Genomic DNA, 21350 nt, shown 5'->3' with positions numbered 1-21350 from the left:
ACACAAATGGATCAGCATAAGTGCCTAAGAAAGCACTTCCCTTATTGCTGCAAGGGCCTCCCTAAGTGTGTAGCCTATGCCAGCTTTCCTGTAAGTGCTTTGCCAATAAGCAGGCAAAAGATACAGCAATCTGGATTTGAAGGGTTGCTTCTCGGAGCTGGCAGCGACATGGAGATGTGCCTCTGAGCGGCTTCTGGCAGCGTTGCCTTGCTGACTTGCTCCGCTCACAGTTCTGAGCGCACTTGCAGCATCTGGGGGAAGTACAGCCTCTCTGAAAGTGCTGTACCGCTGCTCTGCAATGGGGTTTGCAGCCGAATTTCCAGATTGCTGTTCCTCTTCCACTGCTCTGTTCCTGTTCCGTCTCCCTCTTTTCTCTTTGTCCATCTGGCCATTTGGTTAGGTGAACTGTTGGGAGCTATCTCTGAAGTTTCTAGGCTGTGCTTGAAATAATGTGTTAAGCTTCTCCCTGTCTACTCAAGTGTGAAACACAGTCCCTCCTGCAACCCCCCAGTCTGAGTTAATTATTTAAATCCTGCTGGTAAGACATATGAGCATCTGTCTGTCCAGCTGCCATGCTGATTGACTCTTCATCATGTACTTGAGAAACGTTCAGAGAGGTTTGAGGAATTGGTGTTGTGTATTTCAATGTATTCCTTTGTCTTTTCCCTCTCAAATTATTCATCTTGGAATGGTGAATTTTTTTTTTACCCTTCCTTTATATTCTTTCTTGTCTACCCGGTGCTTTGATCTGAATCCAGAGCCATGGTGGTGGTCTAAATCTCCTCTTAAAATGGAAGCAGCCCTTATTAGTCAGATGGGGGGTTATTTGTATTCCAGAGAATCTGGACGGCGTCTTGGGATGACTTTGTACCTGGAAAAAATACTGTGAGGGTGATGGATAAATGCATGCGTAATTACAACTGTCCCTCAACTCTATCTAAATTTAGAAACTGGAAGCCTGGGATTTGGCCTTTAAATGTGGTGCCATTGTCAACAGGCCTGCTGAGAGACAATGAAAGTGGCTGTCTGTTGTCTCAGGGTGATACAGCTATTCAGCACACATGAGTAAAAGATAAACATTATATTTCCTATTTTGATAAGGAATGTTTCCAACCGAAAGGATTTAAAATTATTCTGCTGTCAAGCTCTGGAGGCTCCCATACAGGGTTCAGTTTGTTTCCAGAGCCACTCTAGTGCTGGCTTGCCTGATAATTAAGGAAATTTGGGGGGAGGTGGTACAGAAGGCTGTTAACAACAAGAAGTAAAACCATTTCTGATAGTGACCCTTTGCAAATAATTTCAGAACAGCTTTCAGAAAACTATTTTAGAAAAGGAACACAGCTGGCCCTGTGGGTGTCAGAGGTAGGTGTGAATTTCCCCGTGGGACACAGTGGAGTGAGGCTGGGAGCGGAAAATAGACTCTTTAAAATGTAGGGACTACAGTTTAGTGCTGTTGTCTTCCTTCTCACGCTGATGGCAAATGGATGTCAACCAGGTGCTACAACAGTTCAGAGTGATGTGTGATTTTTCTGGCTGGCCTTCATCATGCTGCTGAGAAGGAGCTTGTATCACTGTTAGCTCATAATTCTCTTCAGGCTGAAGGTTAAAGAGGAAGCGATAGCCCTTCAAATAGCAGCCTGTTAAGAAACAAGGGGGAGTGCAGTCACACACAGATCACTCTCTTCTTACAGAAGGGCTTGCTCGCTTCTGGGACTGATTAACATCTTCCAACCTGCATACCACTTTGGGGAGTATTTCAGTGTGTTTAGACTTCAGATGCATTGCAGAAAGGTTTTAGGAAACAGCTGTTCCTAAGCTTCTTGCAACTGGTTCTTTTCTCCTCAATTTGGTGTACTGTTCCTATTTTGTAGTTTCACTTTTTGACACTCTCCTAGCAAATGAAGCTGGCAAACCACAGGAGACATTCTGGGATTTCCCCCCCCCCCCCCCCCCCCCAGTCTCCCAGCAAGCACTGAGCAACTGGAGGTCGATTAAGTGATTTTCTTGAATGCTCTTTTATTGTGCCCAACAGCACAGGTATCCTCTGAGGACATCCAGCCAGGGACACAAGCAAGGGAATGGCATTGCTTTGCATGTTGAGACCCTCTCATTTATGCTGCCCTCATGCCCTGCAGTGCTCCAGACAGATGCTTGTTCAGAAAGGTGTCTCTGAACGTGAGGGCATCCATAATCCCAGTGTGCAATCAGTACTCATTTTACATCTGTGAGATGGATGGCTCATGTGTGTGAGTCGTTGTGGTGCTTTTAGAATCCAAATGTGCTCAGTTTTTCCAACCTGTTCTTAACTGAAGTATATTTTTTTTAATTATTTTTTTTCACAGAGCTGGAGTGTGACTGTAGGCAAAAAGCAGTGAGTGCTGGTTGGGACCTACTGTTCCTCCACCTGCCCACCTCCAGTCCAGCACCTGTTCTGCTTTTTCAGGCTTAATTCACAAGCAAGTTCAGCTTCTGCAGCAAATTTAAGCCAGAGCCAATTCTATAAGGAGATCCAAGAAGGAAAGCAGGCTGTTTCTTTCTTTGCCAAATACACATAGATGCCTCTGTGAGGAGTAGAGAAGGCACTGAAGGGGCTCTTTGCATCAGTGAGGCAGAAGGTTTGGGAAGGCACCATCTGTGAGCTGGGAGAGGGAAACCCTGGGGACCAAAGTTAAGAGTAGATCCTGTGGAACAGCTTTGTTTCAGTGCTAACTGGGGGAAGCCCCAGGCAAAGAAACAGCAATTGAATCCTTTTTTTTTTTTGAGGGAAAGATGATTCCTTCCCTAACTGAAGTGGTGAGTGGCTTGTGAGAGGGAGAAGAGCACAGCAGCTTGGAGAGCTGGCTGTCTCCAGGAGGAAAAGCTTTTCTGGGGAAGATTCATGGATCTCAGAACATGCAAGCATGGGAGAGAAAGAAGTTTTGCAGAAAAGATGCAGTTGGTGTTTATGTGAGATATACGTGGGCCACTGAAGAGCAATGCCCAGCAGAGGGAGCAAGCCAAAAACACTTATGCCAAAATTGTGAGAAGCTGGAAGGGAAAACCATCTCTAGAAATGTAGCTAGCACAACACCTTGCACTGCATGCACTATCCTGTAGCTGCCAATCTAATAATTATTCCCCATAGCCTTTCAAATGCAGACAGCTCCATTTAAACGCCTAACTGTTGATAGCATTTTCCCCATTGTCTTTGCTATTTAGGCTGCTTTTGCACTGGTGCCATACTTCATCTCCAAGCCCTCCTCCATCTACTGTAAAGCACACCCCATCTGTTGCGGTGATTATGTCAGGAGTTTGGCAGCTGTCATCTCACTTAATTGTCCACATTTCTTAACATGTGCTTCCTGCAGCATATATTAATAACAGCTCTGCAAACTGTTTTTGAGTACCTGTGGTAGAGTGGAGGGTACCTGCACAATGTGCATAGCAGGGCACTTGGTTTTTATTCACAGGTTATCTGGCTGTCATTCAAATTTTCTGCTCCTGTAGCTCAAGTTTGCCCCTGGATACAAACACGGACGCAGAAAAGTGTATCGGTAGGACTACCTGGCTGGGCTCCCTGTATTGGCAGCGGAGACAAGTGCTCTCTCCAGAAGGTAATTCAGAGCAGGAGCCTGGATTAGCTGCTCTGAATCTGCTGTTCCCTCTTGACTCTACAGGGAGACGAGGCAAAGGAGCTTCCATGTGATGTTTCCCATGTTAAGAAGTGTGAATGCCCCAAGCTCTGACTGCTGCTGTTCTGGGAGCCGCTTCTTTCCTACAGGGACTGTGTAGGACCCTGGCATGAGCAGTGTGAAGTAGCATATGGATAGATACTAAAACTTCTGGTAATGGTTTGGTGGTGTGTGTATATCCAGTGCCTATTTCTACCTTGTAGATACACATAGATTCTCTGCCTGATCCATTTCATAATCTATCCTTCAGAATAAAACTTCCAACCCCTTGCCCCATTTTGTGGTCAAAAGGGGTTGTTGATTCTGCATCAGAGTGACCTAAAAGGGCTGCTGGGGCATCTAGCACTTAGTGCTCACCCGTGAAGTGATGCAGCTGATCTATTTGGCCAATTCTGAGTTTGTCTTTTGCCGTCTGCAGGGAGGGCGTTGCCATGGCCTGTAAGGGAAAAATCTCAAAGCTCTCACTCCAGTGAGAACCACTCTTTTCTCAAGTGTGAGGAAAGTGTTATTTTTAAATGAGCACCTGATTGCATACCAAAATCCTGCACTACATGTGTTGCATTTCACTATGTAATCCCCACAATGGCACGATTTAAATTATTGAACAAGTACAGATGAGCAGAACAAAACAAAAAGCGTCTCTAGGGGTAGAGGTGACAAGGAATTGCTGGGGGAGTGTTTGCAAGAAGCTGCAATCATCGCTGTGAGGTCTGCTCAGCTAGGTAATCCGACCTGAGGCTGAGAGTGTGTCAGGTCAACAGAAGGTGTAGAAGCAACATATGTGAAGAGTGTGGAAGGAAATGAGACAGAAACGGTAAGGGAACGTGTTGGATGTGTTAAAAGCTAGGAACAGAGGAAGATCTGTTGGGTTTTGAAATTCACTTTAGGGTTATGAAGTTCATATTTCTCAGTTATCTGTGTTGATTCCCATGCTGGGAAAAGCATACCCATAACACATGGTTCTGACAGGATGCTTAGTGCTGCCTTGTTTACCTTTTAGTTCTAGCTTTGTAAGGTTAATCTCCCTAACCCAGAACTTGAGGGTTCTTTTCTGGGTGCACGAACCACTAACAAAGTGGTCTTGGGTCTGCAGTCTAGAGACTGTCTTTCTGATTCAGAAGCTGCTCAATCGTGGTTCCAAAGTGTGCTACATGATGGTGAAATAGCTTTGTCAGAGTGCTGCAGGACTGCCTCAGAAATGGTTCCCACCACAGAAGCGTGCCTGTGAAACGCTTACGAGGAACATAAAGCCAATGTATTTTGATCTGTGCTATCATTTCTTGAGGGTGGGGATCTTTAGAAATTTCAGGTTTTCCATTGATTTTAGTATGACCTCCATCTGACAGCATATCAGATGTTCTTATAGTAAATGGAGATCTCTTGGCAACTATTCTCTTTAGGACAGCGAACTCTTGACATTCAACATCTCCCGGCACCAGTCATGGTGGAGTGAAAACGGTCCTGGCTGTGTAAGGAAGGAGGCTTCAATGTCTGGGATCAAAGGGCTGGATAGCCATTCCTACATCTCTGTGATAGGCTGTGCCCTGGAGTATCGGTACATCGAGGTCATGCACAGCTCCTTCCAGATCCTGATCGCGGTGAGTATGTCGCTGACAGTCCTGTGGGGTAGCAGTTGTTGAGGGGATGCTATTTGGTTTTATTTTTTCCAGGCACAGAGGCTGGCCCATATTTTCCACCCCATTTTGTATCAACTGATTGCGAAAGCCTCTGTAAGTGTTTTTTTTGTGTTTGTTCTCCTGTTCTCTCTGATGAATGATATTGCTTGAAAGAACTGGAAATGGATACCAGCAACCTAACACCTGAAGTAATGCATCACATGCAACAATACAATAACAAATCGTTCTGTATCCCTGTTGGGGTGTGGAAATTAATGTTTTGATAAGGACAGAGACCCATGTGAAGAAGGATTTCTCTTATTCCACATGACTTAGCAATGGATGGCAGAGCACATATGTGCACATTTCTTTTAAAGAAATAAAAGGGAGAAGATCCCCATCTCCAGAAAATGAAAGAAACTTTAAGGAAGCAGAAAGCAGCAATTTTCTTTCTGCTGACGTCTGAGATACATGCACTAAAAGTTTTCATAAACTCTTTCCTCATCAGAGTCTTCCACAGGCTTTTTAAAGTACTCTGCAGTAACTCAATGTCCTTAACTTTCACTGTTAATTAATTGTTTCTCACTTGTCTGTGAAATTAACTGAAACAAAATGTCCATTGTCCCCCTTACTTCATAGGTATTCTTGCATTTTGTAGCTGCATTAGAGTTAGCAGCCCGCATCTTTCTAATCCGCTTTGGTTTGTTACTTTGTGGTTAATGGCTTTAAGTACAGACGGATGTGGACTGCTGAAACATTCACATTTCAGCTTTCAGTTTTGGCTTGAAAAAGAAGAGTAACTTGCCCTGATTAAATATTAAAGGATAACAAATAGAGAAATTCCAAGCTTCTGGAGTGCCAAGTACTTCTCTGCACGTTTTTGGTACAGCTTTCCACTGTTTTGATCCTGCATTTCCTATTAGGTGGGATGATCTGTCTGACAGTGAACTGCAGGGAGGGGGGAAGACTCAGACTCCTTTCTTGCCATGTCACAAAAAAGAGGCAGACAGAGAAGCTCCTCTTTCCTGAGTTGGATGAACTCCCTGGTGCGTGTGCTGGCTGTTAATATTTAGTTAGTTGTCCTTCAGGGAAAATGATCTGCATTAAACTGCCTGAGAGTTGCTTCGATGCGTGTGTATGAGAAAGGCAAACCTAGGTATCCAGAATAGAGCCCACTGTCTTTTATAAAAGGCCATTAGCTGGAATGGCATTGATGCTGCTGAGCTGGTGCTGTTCCTGAGTTTGGTGAAACAATTGACACTTTGAAGTCAGAACATCCCAGACTTTTACAGTGCAGAATTATGTCACTATTAGCATCCTTCCTAAATGCCTGAGCTGGCATAAGCCCCTGTGCCCCAGGCTAGAGGTTCAGCCAACAAATGGTCCTGAGTGAGTTTGGAATAGACCTTTGTTTTGTGGCAGCTTACTAACTTAGGCACGTGGCCCTGAGCTAAGTGATCACACAGAGTCTGTGTCTCTGGGAGTGTTTTCTCCTTTGCTTCTTCCCAAAGGTACATGACAATATTCTCTGTGCATCTGCAAAACACCACAAAGGGCCAGATGGGGGGACAGAGGAGGGAACTGTAAGATAAAATAGGATTTAGGTAAATATTTTCTTTCTCCTTCTCCCTGAGACTTCAGTTGCAGTGGATTTTTGAATCCTAAACTCTGGAAATGTGGCTAAAATATTTGTAGGCAAGAAAGCCCTATGGGCTGAGCTATGCAGAATGAAGTAAATTTCTACTTCTCCTGTAAAAAAGGTAGAATATTGAAGCCCCAGGTCTGTAACTCCTGCCAGCTCTGAAATGCTCATATAATTTTGTCAGGTAGTGGGACAAATAGAGCTTCTCTTCTCTGCTTTGCTGAGGTAAGGCCTTTTCACTTTCTTACTCAGACCTTGCCTGCAAACAGTCAGCCAGTTCTCTCCCTTTTTAGTCTCTGAGGGGGTCAAACTCTCTGATCCCTGCCAGTATCTTTTTCTGTTCTCTTTATCTCATTTTAAGGCAGCTTTTATTACAGGCTGCTGTCCTTCCCAGAGCGCCTGGCAGGTACTGTGCTGCAGACAGGCAGGGAGACCAGATCGATAGTACAAAAAACACGACTGGGAACTTGAAGGCTCAGGGGATGCAGCAAGGGACATGACCTAGTTCCATCCTTGTCTGCCACACATTTGAGACCAGAATAGTCAGTTCCCTGCTAAGAAGGGCAAGGGACAGGCAAAACTTTGCTTTCTGTAGGTTTTTTTTTTTGCTTTGCCTAATGGTTTTTAGAAGTTGTGGGGTGGGGGTGTGTGTTTGGGGTTTTTTTGTGTTTTTTTTTATTCCAGACATGGTAGTGTGAAATCCATGTACTTTAACTATGCGGTACCCAGCTGTGGACATTTTGGCTGTTTTCTGGAAATACCACTTCCTTGAGACTATTGAGGAACTGTAGTGCACCATGTTGTGTACTTAGGGTAAGGCTCACTGAATTTGATCTTGCATGCCAAAGGAGAGGGAAAGCAAACCTGATCCCATATGGTGAGCACAGTGTTGGCTGTCATCTTGACTCCTGCTGACTATATTATCCTGCTCCTGGGCATACATTTGAAGATACATAAGGTCTCAGTCTGCTTTTGCTCAGAGCTCGTCTGTACTCCTTGAAGGCAAAAGCAACTCCTTTAATCTGGAATGCTGTCAAACTTGGGCATACTGGTCACCATGCATGATACAAGTAGCTGTAGAGCCCAGTATGAAAATCTTTCTCAATGATTTAGCACAGAACACACTTATTGTAACAACATCTTAAGTCTATACAAGTATAAAAATGTCACTGTAAAACTAATCCTACCAACCCAATTAAGAAATGCAACAGCAAGAAAAGAAATCTGCTTTGTTTTTTATCTTTGCAAGGATTCATCTTGCATCTCCCCAACTTGCCAGCCAGCAGGGAGAGGAGTGATTTCTAGTTCTGAAATACCTGGCATAGCTCTGGGCTGTCCATATGGTAGTTCTGGGAGTGGGGAGGGTTAGGCTTTTCCTGAGGCTCCATTGAATGGGATGGAAATTGGAAATATCTTCCCAACTGAGAGAACTCATTGCCTGTCTGTCTGCTGTTTTCACTCAGACTGACAGGTTGGAAGGTTCCCAGGAAGGCAGCAATGCAAGCCTTGACAGCAGATGTTATGTGAGAAGCAACGCGCAAGAGATGCTTTGCTGTTGGCAAAAGCTAGATTTTCAGTGGTTATAACTGCATCCAAAGAGTAAAGAAGGTCAAGGAATCAAAGGATTTTGATTGCCTATTTGGCTATCTGGTCACAATAGCTCTTTCACAAGCTGGCTTTTTGCTTTCTTGTAGCAGAGATCTCTGTTTTCTCCCCCTTGCATTGATGAGAGCATACACACTTCATTAGCTCTGATTAGAAGTGAAACCTAGAATACATCTGCCCTGAAGGAGGAGACTCTGCACATATTCTATGTGGTGGAAAAAACAATGGCAAGCTTTTTCTCTATTGAGAGAAGAGTTGAAGAGCCTAGAATCTTCACTAGGACAGATGCAGACTAAAGCTAAGATCTTACACAAGCAACAGTACCATCTCCCAAAATTTGCCTTTCCATCCTTTGCATGTTTTGTGCACTTGCAGCCAGATGGCCCCTTTCTGTAGATCTTGCTGTAATTCAGTCTTTCTGGCTCCACCACTCCAGTTCAATGCTGCTGCTTCATGAATGCTTTTCAACTCGCTATTAAAAAGTTAACTTCAGATGACTGAGGGGCAGAGGGAGGTACAGACTTGCATTTTCCTCATTCCCTTTGGGCACACTTGTCTCTTCCTGTCTTTCCTGCTCTGTTCATTTGCCTGCAGAATGCTTGGGACATCCCAGCTCCATTCTCTTTTGTTCAGCACCATGTGCATTCCCAGGCTGTCTGACAGGCTGACTGAACACACCTGCCTACAACATGTGTTCCTAATAAAAAGCTTAATTGGATACTTCTGCAGCCTGGAGGAAGCTGGTACTGAACATGCAGAACAAGTAGAGAAACAGCAGCAGAGGCTAAAGCCCAAGAATGTTCTATGGGGAATTAGAGCAATAGCTTGGTGTCACTTTACATCACTGACATTTCCCCTCCCTTTCACCTCCCCTACGTAATTTGCAAAGATCTAAGAATTATTGCTGTTTCCCTGGGACAGTAGAGCTTAAAACCCTCTTTTTTATTGAAATCAGCAACCAAGATGGTACTTGGAGCAAGAGTGAAATTGCTTCCAAATTCTTGACCTCTCTGAGGCTTTCTGTTCTACATTAATTGCTGCTAAACTTGGTGATGTTTGGGGGCTTGACACATCTTCATCAAGGATGCAGTCAGAAAGGAACTGTTGGTGTCTCCTGGAGTCTTCTCATCCCACATTCTAGCAGACTCTTCCAGTGAAAAGGACTGGACGATAGGAGTGGCATTTCTCGTCTAGCTATATTTCATTCCTATTTCATGCAGAAGGTGACACGTGGGGAGTCCTAGGAGTTCATTTCATCCCTGAGGTTATAAGTTTAATTACAGTTTACGTCAGCCCATATAAAAATGCAATTCATATTTATGTTGTATGCCTCTTCCCTTCTTGCCACTGAAATTCTACTGTTCTGGCCAGGTCATAAGACTAGCAAAACTTCTTTGAATAAAAAGTGCCATTAAATAAACATTTTTTTTATTGATGAAACTCATGTAAAGCAGGAATGGAGTATGAAGTCAATAAAAAGTAAATTTTAAACACTCAGCAGGTAATTTTGAAACAAAGCCAGGAAATAGAAGAAATAGAAAAACCTCCGCTCCAATGGAGCTGGAATTAGAGATTTAGGGAAGTTCACTTAATTTACTAGCTTTTGGCTGGTTTGTTTGCTTTTCTGAATGCAAAAGGTCACCTTAGTCATAAAAGGAAAAATGTATGGGGTGAGAGGAATGATGGAGAGTTATGAGGCATTAATTTCTGTGCAAAACAAACTTCCCAAGTCAATCTTACTGCTTGCTTAGTGCTTCTGAACCATGGAAAATTTTCAGAGGTTTAACAGGTTCCCCATGACAGTATAGCTGATAATCATTCATGCACTCTGCCCATAACTGGGGCAGGTGAGTGATTTTCATTGTTAATACTATCAGGAGTTCTCTGACACAGATATTGCATAAAGTTTGTGTGTACATGTTGGAGTGTAATAACAGTGAGTGGATTTAGGGCTTCCACCTGGCATGGTTATTAACCCAAAGTTCCTACTCTGAGGCATGATGGAAAATCTGGGGAAAGAGAAAGCCTTTCTAGAATTCCCTTGGAATCAGGGCACACATTCAGATGCATCTTTCCTGCTTGGATATTTGTGTGTATGTAAATTGCATGATTTTTACCTTACACCCTGTAAAATGTAAAAGACTGGATCTTCAAACTATAAAAATGCTAGAGCAAGTACAAAGAATGTGTGTGACCACACTTCTAACTTGATCCTAGGGTGAGCGCAAACGTACTGATTTTGGAGACCAGAGGGTGCAAATGGGTGGTTCGACATCTCATGGAATGCTGGGACAGCTTTAAGCTGAAGCACTCCGTTTTTTCCAAGAGCATCTCTGAGCGTTAATGTCGTTAGCTACCGCAGCCCAGCCGATGAGCGCTAATTGCTAATTTCGCAGCCAAGCCCTCTCAGGGCGCAAGGCAACGGGGAGCGGCGGCGGGGGCTGCTTCAGCACTACGGCCAGTTCCCGGGCCGGGGCCGCAGCCCTCCTACCCGGCCACCAAACCTGCCCCAAACCACCACAAATTTCAGGCAAAAAAAAAGAAATCCCGGGGTTTTATGTCAGCACAGCACAAGCAGTAGAAGAGAAGAAAAATCTCTGATTATTCTGGTTATTTTGGTGTTGGCTTTTGGTGTTTTGGGGTTTTTTTTGTCTGCCTTTAGGAAGCAATGTTTCTACTCGGAGCTAATTCTGAAAGTCAGCAGGTAAAATTAGATTGGCAGTTGCATGTGGCCTCGGAGTTAGTATCACACCCGAAGGATTTCTTTATTTGCTTTTTTTTTCTGCGTGAAGTCTGCTGTAGCTCATCGAAACTTAGTTTGAAGCAGCCCTGGTTTCAAAAATGCATGGCAAGGGAATGAGTGAGTCCATAGAGCTCTTTCTTCTCCACTGAGGCACTGGGACATGTTTCTATAAGGCTCACCCAAGAGGAAAGGAGAGAGCTGGCTTGTCTTTCAGATGATTATAGAAAATTGTAAAGGAAATAAAAGGTTTAGCGATGCTACAAAAACATTCCGTTTCCTTCCAACAAGGTGTGGTTTGCCAGGGAGAGCTGGAGAAATCACAAGTGCCTTATAACTCCCTAGTAGAAATCTCATTATCTTGCCTTTTGTTTTCTGGTGTGATGCATTTTTCTGTCATATTAAAAATGAATGGAGTCTACTTTTCAAGCCCTACCATGCATCATTCTGTCTTCCCTTAGAATGAGTCACTGTATGTTACATTCTAACTCTTGTTCAAAAGAATTGAGTTCACAGTGGAAAACAATTATGTCTTACAATAACTTTACTAATACAGTTACTGTCAACCAAGATCTCGCTAAGTGGGGTGTTACGTAAAGATGTAAAATGAAGGATGGAGAGGATATTTGATTAACAGGGAGAAGGCAAAGCAAAATAAACCCTCCTGGATCTAGAATGCTTAACTCCCGTAGTACCAGAAACTTGTTTCTCTATTCAGGCTGAGTAACAACTTGCTACGGAAACTGAATGAGGCAGTTCTGATGCTTTAGAGCTTCTCCAAACTACCAACTAAGGACTGACTCACCAGGCTACTTTAAATTGTTTTTTTTTAATGTTCCCTCTAGTTTTCTGCTGTAACGACTGCTCTGAGCAATGGGTTGACATGAGGGCCACACCATGCCAGGATGGCTGTTATTTGAGAGGCACCCTATTGTTTTACTGCTCCTTCCCTGCTTCTGTCTGGTTCCCAGGAGGTGGCAATTTAGAGCTAACCTAAGCAATTTGTAAATTAAGACCACTGCTATAGTCTTGTCTGTTTCTCACTGTGCTCTGGCCTGTTTACTTCGCAGGTCCAATGCTTGATTAGTCTATGCAGAAGTGTTTATTCTCCAAAGAGAGAAAGAACCTTAAAAATTGTAGAGCTAGAGTAAGACTGGGATTTCTTTCCAATGACTTTTTGATCTCCAAGCCTAAGTTACTAAAGATTTCAGCGTCTCTGAACATTGCTGCCAGTACACCGCCATTTTTATGGTTAACTAAGTTTCTATCTCATCTGCATAAACACTACTCGCATCTTGTTGGTAGCTCTTGCACCAAAGTAATTTCTTTTCCCTTTCATACCCTTTATGACAGGAATACAGAGCTGATGAGTTCTTGTCCGTGGACCTCTGTTAATAAAACCTACCTCTGTGTGTCTGTCCTGTACATAGTCATCTGTCTAAAATGTGACATAAGGCACTCACATGCATCCCCACCACTTCTTAGTGTAAACTTGGCACAGTAGTTTCGGTGTCAACAAAACCAGTCCATGTTCTTGCTAACCGTCCTAGCAACAGCAGGCTGCCTCTCTGAAGGTGAGGATGGGTCTTGCAAGTTTTTAGTTTTGAGCCTTGAGTATGCTCCCAGCAGTGTCTTCCCTTAAGCCTACACCTGCATCCCCTGCCTTGCAGCAAATATGACTTGGCTCCACCATTACAATAATGCTGCCAAGCTGAGAGTAAATATTGGCTGTTGAAGTCATGCCAAGTGAGTTTTGACCAGCCTCACAAGATTGATGCTAAAATGATTTATTCTCTCTATTTTCCAGCTGGTGGGCTTTGTCTACGCCTGTTATGTTGTTAGTGTTTTTACAGAAGAAGAAGACAGCTGTAAGTATTTATCAACAGATCTGTTGGCAAAGGTTTCACTAAATTTTACTTCTCTCTCAGATATTTGTCTATCAGGACCAAATTGCCATCAGACTTCTTTCCATCTCCCCATCTATGTGATATGGCACTACCTGCCTTTCAAGGATCAGCTATTTTTACTGTAAGGCTTTTTTCCCCATGTGACTACATGTTAGATGCTGTAGTTCTGCTATGCTTTCAGCACATAAAAAATCTTGGATTTGGTTTCTCGCTCAGACTAATCTTTAGAGAAACTGGGCAGCTTCTTCTGTTCTCAAGCTTATATAGCTTAATAAAATGCTACTGAAATACTACCAATTGTAATTAAGAGTATCTACAACAAAGAATACAGCCCAGTACTCAAGTAGGCAACCTGCTGAGTATTGTATGCCCCAAGCTGAGGATGAAGCAGAGCATGAGATTTCTTGCCAAGGACCAACCTGACCACTTCATTTAAAAGCAGAGGAAGTACTGTATTTGAATTACAAGGAGGAGGAAGGAGCCGACTCCCTTGTGTTTGGTATACAAATCTCTTAAGTGTCATGCATTCACTATGACATGTGTCAGAGAAAAGCAAAGACTCAGAGGAATCACTTGGGTCTGTGGGATCTATGCAGATATCTATAACTTGGTCCTGGATTACTTTGCCCTTCTAAAAGTCCCTTTGAGACCAATAATTTTACAAAAAGAATGGATGCATAGGTTTGATTTCTTTGGCAATGTCTTGGGTCTAGGCCAGTTTATTCCAGGTAAGGATCTGATCCAAAGGCTTTATATCTAAGTATGACTTCCTTAAGACATTACTTAGGTTTGTGCAAGTAGCTTTGTTGTTTTAAAGAGCAGCTGGCATGGATGCTAGCTGAAAAACAACAGCTTTGAACTGCATGTTTGAAAGTATGTGAAGAATGTTGATTTCATAGGGGCGAGACGAGGTCCACTGCTTATCTGACTTGTCCTCATATTTTTCTGTTCCTTCCTGTGTGGCTGAACTCATTCTACTGGCTTTATTGATCATTTGTTTAGAGCTTGGCAGTCCACTTAGTGAAGGTGCTACATTATAACTAATATTTTAAGTTCTAAGCTCCTTTTAAATATTGTAAAGTAATAACTTGACAGAGCTCGTTTTTATAGTAGGGATCTGTTAGGAAAGGCAACCACATAGAAGGAGGGATTATCTAGAAACACAGAGCTGTTAATTTCAGGATATGTGGGGTTTTTTTCACTAACAAAATTCCTTTTCCCTCCCAGTTTCCCAGCTTGGAGTTAAAATGCCAGCTTGAATAATTAACAATGACAAACCATCAATATTTCACACTCACAGTGGTAGATCCTTCCAGTGACCCGAACAAATTTGAGCTGCGTTTTAATTTTCTCTTCCATTTGTGGTTTCCTTTAAATGTTGCTTTGATATGCAGCATGAAGTAATTATAAGTGCTGAGGCACATTAATCAGGAAGCTCATGCTAACGTGATTTTCATGAGAAAACACAGCAGTAGGGATCTACTAATGCTGAATTGTGGGCAAGAATATTTTAGATGTGCTAATGCACTGTAATATATTGCAACAATGAACCATGGTTAAGATTATTTTTTTAAGTGACTTGGATTTTGAGTGCTTCCATGGTTGGGTGCTCAGATGATAGGACTTTTGTTTGTTCAAGGTACTAGACAGTTACCGAAAACTGCCATTCTTTAAGGTTTCCTAATTTAGACATTCCACAACTTAGGTAGTATAGTTAGAATCTATTTTTTAAAACTGTAGACTGTCTTGATTTTAAAATACTCAAATACTTTCAAAGGTGGCTGAGAAAAGGTCAAGTCTCCCTGGAACTACTGGGAATTATCCCCCCAATTACAGATTTTGCCCATTAACTGCCAGTTGTTCCAAAATCACAGTATCAGCGTGAAGCTATCCATCAAGATGGAATTTGTGAGAATACATTGTCTTTGGGTTTCTAAATATTCTTTAAGAGGGTTTTTTTTCACTTCCGATATATTTAGTCAATATTTTTTCTATTGTTCACTAAAAAATATCAAAACTCTTTAGCTAAAATTTAAAATAATAGTGCCACCTTCAGGAAAGAAAAATAAACAGGCATTTATACAGTTAATAAGACTCTCCAGTTATTTTTAAATGGCATTTGGATGGGATGGCTTTCACACTTCCAAACAAAATGCACTAACTTGGCACCAAAAAGTGGTCTAAGCTGGATCTATTTTAAAGGTTTTTGCAGACCCTGCTAGGTCAGTCACAAATTGCACCACATCATACCCCTACTGACCTGGCTATGTTGGCCAGCTCAGTAATATAGACTTGGCCTAATTTCAGGGGAACTAAGAGAGACTTGGAAAATTATTCTATGGTTACTAAGGGAATTGCCACTTAAAACTTTCCTTGTTTAGTTACATTGCCCTTATGTGACTACTGGAGAAGGGAAGCATTGTTCCTATTTGTATACAATTAAAAGAAATTGAGTTGGCAGAGGGAACGTGAAAAATATCAGAGCTGAAGATAATGAGGTATTTGCAGTTTTCCAAAGCTGCTGCTGTCTGTCTTGCGGGAAAGACAAGTGGGGCAAGAAAATTCCCACTTCACTATATAACCTTCATGGGGATTGCTGTGCTGCCAACTTCTCTGCTGGCATTCACTCATGAGCTATTCCCCAGCTTGCTTCCTTCAGCACATTGCTGAATGGCTGAGGCTTTGTTAACTTGGTTCTCATGTGAAGTCACAGCATGGTGGCAATATCCAAGGGGCCTGAGGGAGGCTGCCTTGTTCTTCTGGAGTCTTTCGTTAGCTCTGCTTGAAGTCTCGTGTTAGCTGAATCTCCTCTTTGACACACTTGCGCATCCCAGGAGATCCTGGAAAAGAGGTCTGTACGGGCAGAGATTTCCACCAGGCAATCCATACCTGCAAAATCATTTTTCTGTTCTCTCACTAATTTTTATGTTATGCCATGACATGCACCAACTTTTTCTTTCATTTCCTTTCAACTTTCTGGCCATGTTTGTTTGTTTATTTGAGTTTTGATTTTTTTTCAGTTGATTTCATTGGTGGATTTGATCCATTTCCTCTCTACCATGTCAATGAAAAACCCACCAACCTTTTGTTCAAGCAGACATACCTGTAAGTATCATCTCCTGTGCTAAGAGGCTACGCATGCCTCTTAGTTTGATTGCTCAAGGGTGCCACAGGTTTGGGTTTTTTCCTCCTTGCAGGTTGATTTCTCCAGCAGGCTTTTCAGGCATGAAAGGACTGAACAAGTGGACACCAGAAGGGATGAAACTGGCTCTGCTCTGCCCCAGGTTGCCAGAGTGAAGCTGGTGTTGCCATACTTGGCTTACGGCAGTGCTGTCTGATAGGAAGCATTGGGCCAGCTATAGGATGTTATCGTAAACAAACTACTGCATGCCTTTTCCTTGAAGAAAGCAAAGAGAGGCTTTTCAGCAGTGAATGGTGCCCAAGCAGGTAAAGCTGTGAGGAAGGAAGATTCAGCCTCAGTGGATGCTGAGAGTAAGCCACAGCAACAGCAGAATATGATTCTCGCTGTCAAGGTTAAACTGTGGTCTGTCAGGCAGAGCGTCAATGAAAGATCTTTAGTGGGGTAAAATTTATGCAACATCTAGTTATTTAAGCTGTATTTTAGCTCTGTGGACAGGCAGTCATAACTGAACTCTGACCTATACATCCATGCAATTTTGATCATTGGCCCTGTCTTTGTCATCCTCCAATAATCTTCGCATGGTAGCACCACAAAATTTGGCTCTGTCTTGGGTAGATGGTCTCCCTGTATCTGCTTGTACTTCTAGGGAACCTGTAGGGTACAAAGCTAACACACCAGTGAATTAAACCGAGCGTTAGATGGTTTGTATGCAGGATGGCACAGGTTTGCTCGTAAGGTTTGTGTTTTTTTTTTTTTAAATTCTGTTGCCTACAAGAAGCCAGTTCAGTTGAGAGCAGGGAACAGACAGGGGAGTTGTCCACAGCACCTCCTCTCATACCACTAAGAGATCCATTGCTGAATTCCAGTTTCTGCCCTCTGATAATCCCTTCACACTGCTGAAGGCACAAGATCGCACTTTCACACTGTCCACTTAAAAGCTGGTTCTTAATGAGATTCTCAAACATGAAAGCCAGTATTATCTGTTTAAAGCAGCAGTAAGATCTGAATTTTTGATACTCTTTAAATTGAGCTGCAAGAAGGCAGTTCAACATGCAGAAATTTTTTAAAGCAGCTGCTAAGGGAGGTTGTTTTGGGGGAATAATGTTACCAGACAGTTCTGCCAAAAAGAGGGATGTAAGGAAGGGAAAGAAAAGTGGGGCTGAGGGAAGAAACATCTACAAATCTATTTGGGGGCAGTGTTTCCTCTAATGTAGTGTGGACTTATTACCCACTTTGTCACTGCCGCACAAGACCAGGAGAACAAGTAATTTTTGCAAAGCAGTTAAATTCCCTGTAACTTTGGGGGTTCTATGGCACTATTAGAAAGGATGCTACAGGAGATTAAATATTGATTTCCTTCTCATTTTGTCACAGTGGGATGGAATTTTCCACAGTCTGCAGAAGCTGTGGAGCTTTAAGCAGCTCCCTGATTTACTAGCTTGATGCAGCAGTGTGCTGAAGAAACATCACACTTACAGTATGGGGTTTGGGCTGCTTTCTTCTTAAAAAGACAAATTCTCTTTGTGAAAGAAGCTAGTACTTATAAACAAAGTTTTCTGTATGGGGAGACTGTAATATGAACAGAAGCTAGCAACGTAGAACTTCCTTCCAAGGGTCTCAGTGAGATGGTAAGCTACTACTGAAGTACACAGATAATTTTGTTGTTCTTCAGTCCCATTCTTCAGACCATCACTTATCTATTGATAGCTTCTGCCAGCACAATATAATATTTCTTTCTGGCTAATGGAAGGTGAAAACAGCTGCGGAGCAGTAGATAAGGTGACCCTCTATAAATTTCACAGCAACCACCAAACAGCCATTTTTGTTTGTTTATTTCAGCCTAGCTATTGCCTTTCTTCCACATGTATGAATGGGAGCCCGAGGAGGAATGGATACTTGACTCCCCACTAACACCACCATAGATTTTTGCAGTCTGGGGTGCTGAGTGCCAGATACCCTTGTCCTGCTGTGAAAATAATTTCATGATGATTGAAGGCATTTTCTCTTTTTATATCCTGTTCAAGAAGATACAAAACAAATAATATACCAAACTTCTTCCAATTTTAAATTTACAGAAAAGCTATGGGTCAGGAACAGGGGCTTTCTGGTTTTAACTCCTTTTTGTTGAAGGAAATGCTGAACAAAACCAAATCTATTCTACAGCTACTGACTTGAAGCTAACTGCAACCGTGAACTTTCATTTTAGGATGAAAAATGAAATCACCCCACTGTCAGTAGTCAGCTGCTCTCCTGGTAATGCACTTGCCCTGTTGCCACAACTCTAACAGGATCACTTTCCTTAATTCCCTAAAGGAATTGTCCTATTCACTCCAGTTTTATCTATCCTTTTTGGATGAGATCACACTCTTTCCTTTCTTCCCAATGTGCCCTTTCCCTTGTCCTAGCTTGCATTTATTCCCTAGTCTTTCTTCTTCTCTCCAAATTTATGAATTTTTGTATATCTGAAGATACCACAGGACAATAGCATTGACCTAGACTGATGAGCATAGCTTAAGTCCAAGACCAACCCCCATAACCTCTGTATCAAGCACACAGCCTATGAGTTAGATAACTTTTAAATATGCTGTCATGGTTCAAAGATATTAAAGGGAAACTGCTCTGTTCCTTGTCAGCCTACTTAAGTGGTTATCGGCTGCTAAATTCAGTATTCAAATGTACACCCCCTTTCTGGCCTTTAGCTTCCATCCACTGCACTGAAAGAAGTTCTTAAATACCTTTCCCTTCTACTAGGAGGAAAAAACATCTCCCCAAACTATTACTGATTATGAGTACTTGCAGACCACAATCCAGTTATCTCCCAGCTTTATCATGGTAATCTACTGACCTCCTTGACTTCAGTTGCAAGTCTCCAGTTAGTGGAAAACCTCACAAATTATCAAGCCAGGTATTATTTTTCTTTTTCAAAAAAGCCAACAACACCAACAACAAAAATCAACCTATAATTTTGTACTGTTGCTTGCAAAGGCATGATTTAAGTGTGCTTCATCTTAATTAGCAACTCCAACACTCACACAGCAACACTAATATTCTATAAATACAGTTATTTCTATTTCAGGTTCCACAACTGTTTCTGTTCTATATTTCATTGACTCCAGGGGGGGGGTTGGTTGTGATAGTTCCTATTTCAAGTCACAAGCTGAAGTGAAAGAGACTCAAATTATCATGAAAATGTTCTGGAAGTTTTACTATGTAATAGAATTACCCTTAATCTCACTGCTGCTTACCAATTGAGGTACTGCACTAATTATTTAACAATATTTTAGGAATCTTGATAGAAGATGCATTAAAGTCTTCAGTGCATGAGTTTCTGGGTCAAAGTACTTAGCCAAAGGATAATAAATCACTTATTGAAAAACCAAAGTTATTCTCCTGAGGCCAAAAGAGAACACTTCCAATGAGGTTTCAGGAAGGAAAGGCTGAGTTCTTACACTCCCCCCCCTGCTTAGCTAAAGCTCAAATTCAGGCTCTGCCTGCTTGTACCACTGTCTCCCCTTCAGCTGCACAGGACAGGACATCAGCTCCAAGTTGCTTTTCTTCTTGTTCACTTGTAGTAACAAAATTCTTGTCATTTGAGGCAAGGAAGCACTCTTGCACTGGTAACTGTGAAAGGGTTAACTAAGACAGCATTGAAGTTTCTGCTAAAGCTGTTATCTCCAAGTACCCTGCAATACCTGCCAATACAGGAGGTGGCCCAGATCATCATGATCATTTGTCAACAGTTCCTGCCTGCTGCATCCATTCACTCTTTTGACATCATTCTCTGAATGTTTCAGAAAGAAGCACTGTGCAAGCTCAATTATAAAGCAGAATAGTCTCAAAGCATGATTTTGAATATGATTTAGTGCTAAATCAAGAACACATGAGATGACAGGACATAGCCTCCATTTATTTGCAACAGATCTTCCTGCCTTTTAAGACTGTATTTATAAGGCCAAGCAGTGAATTGCACAGTTGTGAGGCTCCAGTCCATAACACTCACTGTGATCTGGCACCCCAAGTACTACATTACATTAATGGCTTAAGAGCTTTAATTTGATTTTGGTTGTGTAGCCAGATTTCACTGACTTTACTTTCCTCAGATCTACCAGTGGAAAGGGCCAGATGGTAACATAGGGTGTGACTTTTATCAGGTGTAGACTTCAGTATTGACAGGATAGCAACAGGAGGTATTGGTTAATTGAATGATCTAAGGCTCCAGTTGGTGATTTCTCACTTTAATACTCCCTAATCAATTCTTTTGTGGTGCAGTCTGTCTGCTAGCCATAGGCATGAAGCAGCTGTGAGCATGCAGGATTAAAGGACTAAACCCCATATAAGAGTCATCCACTTATAGGTTGAAAGTAGGTTCTTCAATAGATCAACTGAGAAGTACAAGTACACAAATAACATTCCTCAATTTAAAAGAGAAAAATAAAAAATAAAAATCCAGACTGAAACACTGGGGGAGGGAGGGAGGGGGGAATTCCTTTAGGATTGATTCCCCCCCCCACCCCCTCCAAACTTTGTTTGATGACCAGAATATTTTACAAAGGAAACTTTTACTTAAACAGGAAAAAAAAAAAATCCTGCTTTATTTTGAGGAGGGAAAAAAACCACAACCACAAAACACAAAACAAAATGCTTCTGCTTTTTTTTCTAGGTAGACTTTTTCCCAAACAAACAATTTGCTGAGTATCAACATGAATTTGCAAACTGTTTTGATCAACCTGAAGCTGCATGTTTAAGAGGTGATGTTTCAGCTGAAAACATTCACTCATCTTTACTGCTGGCTACAAAAGTAGATCTGCTTATACTGCTGCATCTACACAAAAAGCACATCGTTGCAATTTCAAGAAGCTACTTTATTCTAGAGATGACCCCTAGCTTTTAAAATTCCTAACCAAATTTTATGCAGCTCCAACTGCTGAGGATACATAGATCTAACACTTTGGCTCATATCTGTTCCTTAGTCTAACTGCAGTACATTCAGGTGTGGTACATGCATAGCATTCTTTCCAGACTCAAAG

At 42.1% G+C, this 21350-nt stretch overlaps 1 protein-coding gene across 2 annotated transcripts in view; it reads left to right on the top strand.

Moving 5' to 3' along the window:
• The window catches only part of NKAIN4 (sodium/potassium transporting ATPase interacting 4), a 53601-nt gene that overhangs the window by 29940 nt on the left and 2311 nt on the right, over nucleotides 1–21350 (top strand). The window contains exons 4-6 of one of the 2 annotated variants that reach the window (XM_049817346.1): nucleotides 5072–5269; nucleotides 13082–13142; nucleotides 16202–16286. In XM_049817346.1, coding sequence (XP_049673303.1) covers nucleotides 5072–5269; nucleotides 13082–13142; nucleotides 16202–16286 — 344 coding nt within the window. The remainder of the gene's footprint in view (nucleotides 1–5071; nucleotides 5270–13081; nucleotides 13143–16201; nucleotides 16287–21350) is intronic. The other variant, XM_049817347.1, reaches the window with a different exon arrangement.

The sequence above is a fragment of the Accipiter gentilis genome, chromosome 14 (assembly GCF_929443795.1).
Source record: "Accipiter gentilis chromosome 14, bAccGen1.1, whole genome shotgun sequence".
NCBI lineage: Eukaryota > Metazoa > Chordata > Aves > Accipitriformes > Accipitridae > Astur > Astur gentilis.
The sequence above is the reverse complement of the archived record's forward strand: the minus strand, read 5'-3'. Positions and strand labels throughout refer to the sequence as shown.